This window comes from Phyllobates terribilis, unplaced genomic scaffold, assembly GCF_046119375.1.
Source record: "Phyllobates terribilis strain yellow unplaced genomic scaffold, ASM4611937v1 Scaffold_11__3_contigs__length_659146591, whole genome shotgun sequence".
NCBI lineage: Eukaryota > Metazoa > Chordata > Amphibia > Anura > Dendrobatidae > Phyllobates > Phyllobates terribilis.
Genome location: NW_027362771.1, coordinates 329,233,134 through 329,246,539, shown reverse-complemented (window position 1 = coordinate 329,246,539; position 13,406 = coordinate 329,233,134). Strand labels below are relative to the sequence as shown.

General features: G+C 43.2%; 1 protein-coding gene across 1 annotated transcript in view; it reads right to left on the bottom strand.

Moving 5' to 3' along the window:
- Positions 1 to 13,406, bottom strand: part of PSTPIP1 (proline-serine-threonine phosphatase interacting protein 1) — a 116,225-nt gene that overhangs the window by 4,206 nt on the left and 98,613 nt on the right. Inside the window, exons 9-12 of the mRNA XM_073652666.1 lie at positions 11,382 to 11,461; positions 11,200 to 11,298; positions 9,780 to 9,876; positions 3,254 to 3,347 (exon numbers count right to left, since the gene is read on the bottom strand). Of these exons, the coding sequence (XP_073508767.1) occupies positions 3,254 to 3,347; positions 9,780 to 9,876; positions 11,200 to 11,298; positions 11,382 to 11,461 (370 nt within the window). The remainder of the gene's footprint in view (positions 1 to 3,253; positions 3,348 to 9,779; positions 9,877 to 11,199; positions 11,299 to 11,381; positions 11,462 to 13,406) is intronic.

Here is a 13,406-nt window from a genome sequence, read left to right as displayed (position 1 = left end):
ACAAAACAATAAAGCAAACTTCCTTTTAAACATGAGGACTTTACTGAAGTTGATAAGGGTTATGTGCAAGGGATAGTGGGTACACAGTCTTCGGTTCCTTCACAATGAAAAGCATTTTCACACACATCGTTTCCTTCCACTGTAGTCTACTCCAGGGCCATTGACGCACTGTTTCGCCCTACCTCGCCACAACCTAGCTCCTAGGCCACAGTCCTGATCAGCGAGTTTCTACTCGCTCAGCGGTTCCATGTCTCATTACTATGGACACCCTGGATCTACCGCTCGGGACCTCCACTAGTCCCATGCTCTCAGTCCTCTTCAGGTCTGTTACCTACAGCCCTAGCAAGCTTTCTCGTGGCACGTCATCCTATCCAAGGACTTCTTTAAGGTGGAAGGCCACTCCGTCTTGTCAGTAATTCTCATCAGGATCTCACTATCCCTGTCCGTACATCTCTTTAAGCTGTGTATCACCCCTTGGTAGCACTGCACACTTGTTACTTTTTCAGACTCTAACTTCTATCTGACTCTAACCAGGAAACATAGTCCTTTCCCTATCACTAAGCCCTCCCATTGTGGGCTAGTCCCAACATGAACTCTCTCTCTGACCCTGCAGTCTGTAGCTGGGTATATGTAACATTTCACCTACATTCTATGCAAACACTACAACACCTATCTGTATCATGCATTACATCACTATACATTATTATAATACCTTACATTATCACATCTTATATTATTTATTACCAACATTACCTATAGCACTGATATACACTATGGATTACATTATACTATCAATACTTATCACACTCTATAGATATATATATCACAATATACATTATGTAAAAGACACATTGTCACAAGTTATTGTCCACACCTCTTACACACAGATGTAGGGAGAGACCTGTCACTCTGGGGCAGTGGGCAGGGAGAAGCTGTTAGGGACCCACCTATCCAACTAATCTCCCATGCGGCTTGGTCCCAGTGACCATTAAACGATCTTTTTTTCTGAAACGCAGCAGCAATTCAGAGTTAAACATATATGGCTGAAATCATGCTGCCAGCGTCTGACACATACTACCATGGACCTAGCAGCATATATCAGCTGTCAGGTTCCCTTTAAATATCCATGTGCTGTTTGTATGCAAAATAGTTAGCATAAAAAAAGATACTGCAAAATAATTGCATTTGTTATCCCAAAAAGTAAAAACTGTAGAGAATTAGAATATCCAATGCAAAAATAGTTTTTTTTCATTCCTTCTCTAAAAAATACTGTATAAAAAAAGTTATTGAATAGTCACCAATGAGAACAACAAGATATTTGGCAAAAAACTAGCGTCCACCCAAAAAATTAAAGATGTTATGGGTCTTTGAATGAAACAAAGCAAAAAACTAATTATTCTCAAAATAGTTTTAAAATGGTGCAAAAGTATAAAAACATTAATGTGGCGCCCCTGAGGGTTCAGTCGCCACAGAGGTACTGCACCTCACCCAGAGGTGTGGTGTCGCCTTCTCTCAGGTAAGGAGGGAGTGCTGCCCGGAACCCTAACACCCACATTCAACACTACACTGCTCCAGGCCGGCTGGAGGGGCAAGATGCAATGTGTTTCCTGCTGAGCCCTGACCCTAGCTGGAGTGGGGGGAACCAAAGGTAGGGGGAACCAGTAGTGGGTGTGGGTGGAGGAAGCAGTTTAGTGGAGCACCATGGTAGGAGATATATAATGGGAAGCCATCTTAGGGTGGCAGAACAGTTGAGTTCAGAAGAACAGTTCAGAAGGACAGTCAGGGAGCAGAGGCTCTTTAGGAGCTGTGCTCCACAAGTAGGGCCCAGTCCTAGAGGCCCAGGTGGGGAGCAGAGGAGTAGGCTCCGTTCTAAGAAAGGATCCTAGGGGGTACGGCGAGTGCAGGACGGCACCCGTACGCCCCGCATCTGTCAGAAGACAGAGGGATCGTATGCCGCAAGATGGGGACCGGCCCCTGGTCCAGCCGTGTTACTCCAGGTCTCGGCTGCGAAAATCGGAGGCTTCTGGCTTATATAGTCAGTTGCCGAAGCCTCATTCTAATCCCCGTGAGGGTCAAGCAGGTCTGTGAACTCCGACGGACAGGAGGGACTTCAGAGCACCCGAGCGGGATTGAGAGTGGGAAGCGCAGGGCAGGAGGGAGAAAGACCCAGCGTGAAGACGGTCTAGCTAGGAACACAAGAAAGTGGGGTTCTGTCAGGTACTCCTAATATACCTGAGGAAGTGCTGAACCCCTGCCTGGTGAACGCAGCGCGACGTGGGAGGCCGACAACTGTACAGTGCACCAGTGGAACTGTCATAAGAACTGTGAGTAAAAACTCGGATGACTGCACCGCACTGCCTCTGTCCATTCTTTATCTGCGCCATCTTTCCCTCCCTGCACTACGACGCCCAGCGCAACCTTCACCGCCTTACACTGCCCTGGAGCAAGCTCTACCTGTGGAGAGCCACACCATCCCTGCAGCCGTAACACCAGCTCTAGAGGACTGCTCCGCAGCGGCGGCACCCCCTTTTGCCGCATTCCACAGGTGGCGTCACGAACAATCCCAAAAACCCCATATAAAAATATCCCCCCTTTTGCACTGACCGCCCAGGGTCACGGACCGGGCCAGCCACCGTGATATTCCCCAGACTGGCATCCATAGGCCCGGCTGCCGAGTACTCCCACGGCCCTGGGGGCGCGTCATTAAAAAAATATGTAAATTTGATATTTAATTATACTGGCAAAATGTTGCATAATTGAGTACTAAACCAGACTTCATCCTTAAAAGGAATCTGTCAGTAAGAGCTTTGGGCATGACAGAGCACTTCCTGAGCTTCTGCTCCTACAGGTTGTTTCCCTGCCTCTTTGGTTTGATTGATAGCTCACTGCCTTAATTTCTTGCCTGGCTCCTAATATCACACAGACAGGGAGCAATTAATCAAGCTAAAGAGGCTGGTGCTATGTGGGGAAACATCTTCATGAAACAGAGGTTTAAGAAGCACTGTCACGCCCAGAGCACTTAAGGCCTCATTTGCATATGAATTGAAACGCTGATATGGATGAATACAGCAACAGATCTAGAAATATAAAGGTTTTGATGGATTTAGCTTTCAAAGACCTATATGCCCATATATGTGATTTTGAGGGTTGATCTTACTGATACATTTCCTTTAAGGGGTTAGGGCATTTTATAACTCAGTGTAAGCTATAAACTTAAAGTTTAATAATACTCTAATAAAAATAATAATCTTACCTTTTTATCATTTTATTGCTGTTGGTATGTGGGTTAATTCCATTACCATTTCCTGGGATAATCTCACTACTATAACTCTCATATAACACAGGACCTGGAGACAGACAATACAGGAAAGATGGGTTTTGCGAAAATACAACAATTTTCTATTTTAAATATTAAAGACAACCTGTCACAGTTGCTCCTATTTTATTCCTGCTGCTCGCCTTAGTAAGCCATTTTGTTTTATTTAATCCGTCATACGATTCAAGAAATATGAGCCTTTTTTATTTAGCATGGCCAATAATGTTTAGGTTTAGGGTAACAGCAGGAATAAAATAAGAGCAAAAACTAGCCCCCTTTGACCTGGTGACAAGTTCAGTCTGGGATTACATACACAGTACATAGAAAATAACAGAAGGCCAGTATTCACCATACCGAAGTTCAACGATATCTCTCCACTGGTGATGTCATGACTACAGCTCATGTGACCGCTGCAGCCAATCACTAGGCTCAATGTTTACATTGGCAGACAATGAATATAAACATCCAATCCTTTTATTCTCAGACAGGAGTCACCACCAGGACTTTCTCCTCTCTCCAATGAAACAGACATGAACGCTTGGTTGAGCCAAAAATTCATGTGTATGGGAAAATTGGGAATGGTAGTTGTTGGCCAAGTAATCTTTCAGCCCCCAGTTATTCCATGTGTATGGCCATGTTTAGATCAAGGCTGTGGTTATCTTGTGTTACCTCTCTTCCTTTATTGATCAGGAGTGTGCTAGAGGAGGAGAGGTTGGGGAGGCCAATACTTGTGGCTGCTTTACGGCCCCCTATACAGCGGATAGGCAAGAAAACTGCGCAAGGAAATACTGTAAGGGAGCCGCAGCGCTGAACAAATGCTGTGACCTTTTTATTTTCAGGAGCAAAAAGTGTCCACTTTAAAAGTCTTCAATTACACTAATATCTGTCAAATTGTAGAATGCTGTACCCATAATTCAATGTAGTTTATATTTTCTTCCTTGTGTTTGTTCATAAATTAATATCAGAGTAAAAAGTGTTATTTCATAATAAAATATATAGGGGTTGACCACTTTATTTTAACCGATGTAATGGGGATATTATTTTGTGGCACTTACTAAATATTACAGGAATTCCTCCTGCTCTTATTACTAAACCATCCTCTGGACTTTACAGCTCTTATATTTTCAAAATGGCTGGTGAGGAAAAGGCATATAACCAGTATAGATGGTGTGTATCGATTGTCACAAAACGGTCCATTGGCTATGTAATTAATCTGTATTCGCTGGATAGGAGCCCTGAGAACCCGCCTCTTACCTCTACGTATCCCCGGCTCTTCTTTCGATTAGCTACCCTGGCGTAATGTCACAGGTGCATCAAAAAGAGCCATGGATGACATTGGGCAAGAGAAGGTTCTCACAGCTCCTATCCAGGGGCCAAACATCACTGATGCAGCCAGTCGACTGGGTCATGCGAATTGATTCGCAACAACTCTAATGACTAGACCAGTCCATCAGCCTCCTCCAATTGAAAAGCAGCTTTCCATTGGTGTAACTTGAAGCTCATGGGCCCCAATGCAAAACCTCCAATGGGGCCCCAAAATTATCACAGATCTTTATTAGTATTGGTCTTTTCATATGGGCCAAAGGAACCTTTTGGGCCCCCCAGGCTTCAGGGCCTGGGTGTGATTGCAACCCCTGCAACTATTAGGCTATGTTCACACATCATGTTTTTTTCAGCATTCATTTTCTGCAGCAAAACCTGATCTCTTGCCAAGAGGTTGTTCAGGATTTTTGGTGCTGTTTTCTTGCTTTTTTTGGTGCGTTTTGTTTTCAGCGTTTTTCTCACTCTCCTTTTAGCTCAGTTATGCATGTACATAAAGTTCAGTGAAAAAAAACTCATTCTGGTTTAGGCACAAAAAACAAGGAAAAAAACATGATGTGTGAACATAGCCAAAGTTCAGCTTTGCTTCCACCACAGAAGCATGCACACAGGTCACCAATGCAAGACACATGTGAAACCATATTAACCAGAATTACAAATGTACAGTGGGGAAGGTGAATTCTTTAGGAATAGTTTACCTAAGACACTGGCAGTGCATTGAGTTTGTATGACACTATTTACTTTTTTACACTATGGTCTGCTCAGGGCATTGTTCAATTTCACACCTGCCTAGGCAATGGGTATTGTTCAATCTCACAGGTAGCTCATCCAATGTTTACATTGTACGAATCACTAATTTAAATACACTATACTAATGCAAACTACCATCTCAGTAACCAAGACAAGATGGTAAAATCACAAAAATAAATGAGTTTCACATACTGCTGTACTTGCTTATTTTCACTAAAAACAGCAAAACCTGATAGCTATGTTCACACTAGGTGTTTTTTCAGCGTTTTTTCACTACCCATTACTTCCAATGGATGAAAAACGCTGAAAAAACGCTGAAAGAAGTGATATGCTCTATTTTGCAAAAAAACATGCAAGGTACAAAATCCTGAACAAAAGAAACCCATGATGTATGCATGAGATTTCTGGAATCTCATAGACTTTGCTGGTACTGCAAAACGCAGCTGAACAAGTGCCGCAAAATCATGTCCCCAACACATCTGTTAAAATAAAAGATGAAGTGGTCAACCCCTTTTTAAAATGTGAATTATGAATAATGACATGATTTGCTTTTTATACCTTCCAATGGCTGGTGTAGTTAGGGCTCCTCTAGGACATGTCTCATCTAAACTTAAAGGGAATCTGTCACCCCCAAAGTGCAAATTAAACTGCGTAAACATTTATATAGGGGAGAAACATCTACTAAGTTTTATTCAATATGCAAATGAGGGGTCTTCATTGCATCCTTGGTGCTGCCTATGGCTTGGTGCACCGAACATAAACATGAATGTTTAAGCAGTTTAGTTTGGACTTTGGGGATGACAGACAACCTTTAATAACTGTAATTAATTTAACTCTCCTGGCTCTCCCTTATTACGGCTTACTTGCTGATAGAATAGTAAAGAATGCAGCTGCTGATTGACTGCAGTGGTCTCTTGATTGCTGTGTGACCCAGTGTGGAGATCGGGGAACAGTGGCAGTCTAGGAGGTAAGTATAGTGCTTTTGTTTTTTTTCTGCTGCTCAGTCAAGTAGTGGACAACCCTTTTAAAGATAACATCATCTGTCAAGCTAAAGTATCTGTATGCTTCAGTATGTGAGTGGCTTTTTCCTGATAAGCCTTATGCCTGATAAGCTTCTTTTTATCACTGTCTTTATAGACAGGGGCACAGAGGATAAGCAGAAAAGAATTGTGTCTCAGCCTATCTCAGACTAGCTGTACACACTGTACCTAAACTGCAGGCACAGATCACAGCTCTACCCTAAGGCTATGTGCCCACGACGCAGAAATGCTCCGGATTTTTCCTGAGCGTTTCTGCATCTCCCTGGCAGAAAAAAACACATGCGGATTGTACATGCGGATTGTACTTGCGTTTTTACTGCCATGGACATGCGGATGTGAAGCGTTCTTCACATGCATTTCAGCATGCGGGTTGACAAGCGATTTTAGCATCACTTGGAAAGTGATTGACAACTTGGTCACACTATATAAATCCATTCAAACGGCATGGATTTATATAGTGTGACCACAAAGAATGTCAAAAAATAAATAAATAAATCTATACTTACCTTCCGATGGCCCCCGCAGTCTTGCTTCGCTCCGTCCTGGCTGTCGGCAGCGGTACACTACACTGAAGGACCTGCCGTCACATGACTATGACGTCAGCGCAGGTCCTTCAGTCCACCGCGAGCTGCCGGCAAGGGAGGACAAGCGCACTGGGGGCCATCAGAAGGTAAGTATAATATTTATTTTTTATTTTATTCTTTTTTTTACAGGTTCTATGGTACCCGGGTCCGGAGGAGAGTCTCCTCTCCTCCACACCCGGATACCATCCGCACATTGAAATGTTTGGATTCCGCATGTACAGATCCAGTGATGCGGATTCCATGCGTTCCAATGCAAGTCAATGGCGGCGAAAACGCATCGCTTCCGCAAAATAATTGGTAGTGTTGCGTTTTTTTCCGCAATGATAACCAGCAGCGGAAATTTCCGCAGCATGTGCACAGCACATGCGGATTATCATTGGGGAACATGGCAGACCTTCTACCATGCGTTTTTTAAGCGTTTCTGCAGCGTTTTTGCCGCAGCGGAAACGCTTAAAAAATGCATAGTGGGCACACAGCCTAAGGGTGCTTTCACATTGCATTCCGGCACCTGTTCGGTGGTCCTGTCGGAGCTTACATCTGAATCCCCCGCAAAACTGGATTCAGATGTATGCGCCGACGGGACCATAGACTATTATGGTGTTGGCAGAACGGACGAGTGCTCTGCCATGCATCATTTTCGGGTGTGTACATCTACTGGAGGCGGAAACTCAGACGTAGTAGACTGCGTCTGGGTGTACGCCTCCAGTAGGCATATATGTCTGAAAATGATGTACGGCAGAGCACATGGCCACTCTGCCAACACCATGATACTCTATGGCCCCGATGGCGCATACATCTGAATTCTGTTTTGTGGAGGTTCAGACGTAAGCCCCGACGGGGCCACTGAACTGGTGCTGGAACGCAATGTGAAAGCACCCTAATGGAGATTAGCTAAACAGCATAAAACAACGAGAACAATAAATTGAAAGTAATCATTCTATTTCATATCACCACTAGATATTTAGCTTCTCTAAATTTTAAGTGGTGTGCTGTCTAGTTTGCATGTTGGAGTTTTATTACTGACTTCTACAAAGTTTTCAAAATGGTTGTCATGTAAAGTTAAGGGGTTTCTGCTAGGAGGTTGAACAGAGATAATAGTTTATTTTTTATCAATAAACAAAATGAATGAATGAAAGAGAAATTCAAATCAAATCAATATTTGGTCTGACCGCCCTTTGCTTTCAAAAGAGCATCAACCCTTCTAGGTACATTTACAAATAGTTTTTGAAGGAACTCGGCAGGGAGGTTGTTCCAAACATCTTAAAGACATAACCACAGATCTGTGGATGTAGGCTTGTGCACATCCTTTTGTCTCATTCTATAATTTCACACAGACTCAATGATCTTGAAATCAGGGCACTGTCTGGGCCATATCATCACTTCCAAGACTCGTTGTTCTTCTATATGCTGAAGATAGTTCTTAATAAAAATATTGGCTAGATGTTTGGGGTTGTTGTCCTGCTGCAGAATAAATATGGAGCCAATCAGATACCTTCCTGATGGTATTAAATGAAAGATAAGAATATGCCAGTATTTCTCAGAAGTGAGGACACCATCAATCTTGACCAATTCCCGAACGCCATTTGCTGAAATGCAGTCTCACACTCGCAAGGACCCTCTACCATGCTTCACTGTTGCTTACAGACACTAATTATAGTACTGCTCTCCTGTCCTTTGGAAAACAAACTGCCTCTGCTACAGTCGAATATTTTACAGTTTGACTCATCAGCACCAGTTCCTATGTTTTCGTGCATAGTTGAGTCATTTGGCATTGTTGCCATATCGAAAGGAAGGTTTTTTACAATAATTGTTTTATGAAGACCACATCTGGTCAGACTTCTCCAAATTAGTATATGGGTATCGCTGGTTCATACTGGTCACTGACAGTTCTGAGCTGATGTGTCTTTCATCTTTTGTCTAAGTTTCCTTGGCCTACTTCATCTACAGTCTTCAGGGTTGTCCATTTCTTGATGTCCTCAATGCTGAGAAATACAAACAGATACTTATCCATCATATATTATTGTCGGAGAGGTGTCTAATTGGATCCAAACTTATTCTGCAGCAGGACAACGACCCCAAACATACAGCCACTGCCATTAAGAACTACAGTATCTCCAGCGTAAGGAAGAACAGAGAGTCATGGAAGTGATGATATGGCCCCACAGAGCCCCTGATCTTAACATCATCGAGTCTGTGTTGGATTGGATGAAGAAATTAAAGGGAACCTGTCACGTGAAAAAATGCTAATAACCTGCAGTTATGGGGTTAATCTGCAGGTTAATAGTGTTCTGAACCTGCCCGGCACGGGCACCTAGACCCTTGCTGCCGGGAGATAATTAACTTTATTCTCCCCAGTAGCGTTCGTTTTCAGCTTAGCTTCAGTCACCGCTCTGTGTATAGAGAACGGCAGCTGTAGCTACGCCCCCGGCACTGACTGACAGCAGCTCTGCATTAGGGCCGGCTGGCAGTTAGTGCCAGGGGCGAGGTTACAGCGGCTGCTCACTATACACAGAGCGGTGACTGAACCTGTGCTGGCGCCAACCCTATAACTGAAACTGGAACACTACCAGGAGGAATAAATTTCATTTTCTGGAACAATTTCATGATTGACCATGATTGTATATGATACAGCACGTTCAGTGGGCTTTGAACTCAGGTTGCAGTATTTCTGTTCTCTGGCAGGCCTTCTCCAACTCTACTGCTAATTTTGTATGTTTACTATGCTATGGAATATGTTGGCGCCATATCAGTGATGGTTAATATTATTACCAGGTGGGATCCGCCCTGTGGTTTTGTCTTGAATAAAGAAATTCAGTTCTGCTTCCACATCACATTGTTCCAGGCTCTGTCTGACAACTTCCAGCATCTGCAATGACAGCAGTGAGTCAATGGACTGTGAAGATCAGAACGTTCAGCTGTTAGTTAAATGCACCATAACCTCATTCTTCTTTGAAGGAATGTATGGGATAGAAGGTAGAGGCATCTTAATTAAAATTGAGGATTGTATAGGCCGGTCATCACTTTATTCCTGCACATATGCAGGATACAGATGGTTTCTATGGAGTCTGCTTTGATCATTTTATTTTTTTTCTGCCATGATTTAATATATCTGTATACATTGCGGTGAGTCGGCTAATCAACTTATGTAAGCCCTATGGTCAGGCAGACATTTATAGTATATCAAATTAACATGCTGTAAATATTATTCAGCAAAAAGGGGGCAGCATGTATCAGACGCTGGCTGTATCATCTCAGTCATGTATATTTGACTTTGAAATGCTGCGGCGTAACATACTTTAATAATCGCTGGGGACTGAGACTAGTCAGACAGGTGGGTCAAAAAAACAACGACCGAGGAAATACAGCCAGTGCCTGATCAATGCTGCACGTGGATTGGGCAGCATGCATCAACTTGACAGGTTCCCTTTAAAGGAAATCTGTCAGCAGGTTTTTGTTATGAAATATAAAAGTACTATGAAGTAATGGAAGAGACCCTGATTAAAGTGATGTCACTTACTGGGCTGTGTTTTGCGGTTTCAGTACAATTAGTATTTTACCAGCAGGAGATTATCACAATAGGACAACTGACCTCCTGCATCCTAGTCCAACCACGCCCCCAGCACTGATAATCAGCTGTCACTATACTATGTACACAGAAAGCTGTGGTGTGTGTGGCAGGGGAAGGGGGGTTATACAGAGCTCACCAACTGAGCTCTGCTAGATCTGCAGCAGAGAAAACTGTGAGTATCATTACTGCTACACCCAGTACACTAAGTGATACCTTGCTGGAATCAGGGTCTCTGTCTCCTCATCATGCTGCTGTCAGATTACATAGCAAAAACCTGCTGGTAGATTCTCTTTAAATTAGAAAAACATGGCTGCTTTCTTTCAGAAACATCAGCTATCGATGTGAGTATAGCTGAGCTGCAATACCAAACAAACGATCAGGGGTGGCGCTGTTTCTGAAGATGTTTTTCTAATTCTGGACAACCCCTTTAAATATCTGGTTTGATCACTTTTATTAACCAAGAAGCAATCCTAGAATTTTTGATCGGCTCACAACCTTCTCTAGCGGAATGAATTACATTCCTTAGAAAGATTGGATTGGAGCTGCTCCCTGGAGAACAGTTGCTGCTTTTATATGAGCCGCCTGAGACTGTGGGCTGTAAGAACATTGTGCCACTGTTACCTCGTCATCCTTCACACATTGCATGGAAAACTGGTTGGAATGAACCCAGAGGGAGCTGCGCATTATACTGATCCGGTCTTTCTCCTGTTGTTCAAATGCCTGAAATCCACAATACATAATTGATGTATGACACATGCATGATAATCCAGGCACAATAGTAGTGTACAATGGAGAGCACGTACCTCACAGGTGTTAACATGCTCCGTCTCCCATTCTAGTCGAGCCTTTTCAAGTAAAGTAATATTTTGCTTGTATAATTGGTCTAGAAAATACCATGCAAGTTTGTAAAAAAAAATACATTGAATTTCAGTGCATTTATCAGCCTATCCAAAGATCTAGAATATGGGAACCTGATTCACAGCAATATCACATTTCACAACTGAATAGTACAATTAATAGCACAAAGGGTGATACATAAAACATCAGAGATATAGAAGAAGCCACGAAAAGGGATTCATCATTACAAAAGTTCAGTGTTAGAAAAGTGAGTTATGATGCCCCCTGGTGGGGGGCATGAATAAGTTATTGTGAATTATTTTTTCAGATCTTTTATAAATAAAAATGCTCCCAAATTATTAGGAAATGGCATCATTTTAAAATTAGTGATCCTTCTACTAATTCTAGGGTCCCCATGTAAAAGTCTCATGTGCTTATTCTCCCAGGTAAATTTTTCTCTACAATTTTTCACGTTATATAGCGTAAGCAATTTTTATAATATATGTTGCGTAACACTAAGATCACAGTGTTGTATATTAACGTTGCATCTAATAATTCCTATTGTGTTTCATACGATTGTTTCCAAATATTTAGGATTTTTTGTTCCTGGTCTCAAAGGCAATCTGTGTTATCAAAAAACACTATTAACCTGCAGATATGAGGTTAACATGCATGTTTATAGCGTTCTGAGGCTGTGCGGCCACCGCACTGAAAGCCCGGCTGCCGAGAGGAAATTCATTTTATTCCTCCCGGCTGCCTCGGGCTTTTAGTCATAGAGGTACAGCTTCTATTAGCTCAATACTTAGTGATCAGCAGCTGCAAGCACACCCCAGCACTGACTGACAGCCAGCTCAGCATTGATTAAATGCTGATCACTAAGTATTGAGTGGTGACCAGGGCCGGACTGGGACTGAAATTCAGCCCTGGTATTTGAACTCACACAGGCCAATGCTGTCCCCGCCCCTGAGCACCAGATAGAGATATATTACTAATATTATCCTGCCTGGAGGAAATCAAGATTGTCACCACAGCCTCCCATACAGAATGGTATCCACCACAACCACCTGTATATAGTAAGAAAGGCACCACAGACCCCCACACAGTATGATGTCCACCACAGGCCCCTATATAAAGTGTAATGTCCACCAAAGCCCCCTGTACAGTATGAGGACCCCATAACCCCCATACAATATGATGTCCCCCATAACCATCCCATATAGTATGATGATCACCACAGCACCCAGCATAGTACAATGTTCCCCATAGACCTCCACACAGAATATTGTCCACCACAGTCACCCCACACAGTATGATGTCCACCACAATTACCCTACACAGTAAGATAGTCACCCCACAGCCACCCCGCACAGTATGATAGATCCCCCATACACTATGAAGATCCCCATAGCCCCAATACAGTATGACGGCCCCCCCACAGTCCCCTATATAGTATGATGGTCCACATCACAGCCCCCTATATATATGATGGTCCACCTCACAGCCCCCCATATAGTATGATGGTCCCCTCAACACCCTCCCCATATAGTACGATGGTATACCCCACAGCTCCTTATATATTATTATGGAACACCTCACAGCCCCTATATAGTATGATGGTATCCCCAACAGCTCCCCCATATAATATGATGGGCCCTCTCATAGCCCCCTATATATTATGACGGTTCACCTCACAGTCCCCCATAAAGTATGATGGTCCTCCCAAGAGCCACCTATGTAGTATGATGGTCCCCCCAACAGTACACTATGTAGTATGGTGGTCCATCCCACAGCCCCTTATATACTATGCTACTATGGTCCAATCATACTATATAGGGGGCTATGAGGTGAACCATCATACTATATGGGGGGCTGTTGGGTGTACCATCATTGGCCTGGGACATCTCATAGAGTGTCACGGCTTTCAGTATCACCTCTATGCTGATGACACACAGATCTACCCCTCTGGACCTGATATCACCTCCTTACTAACC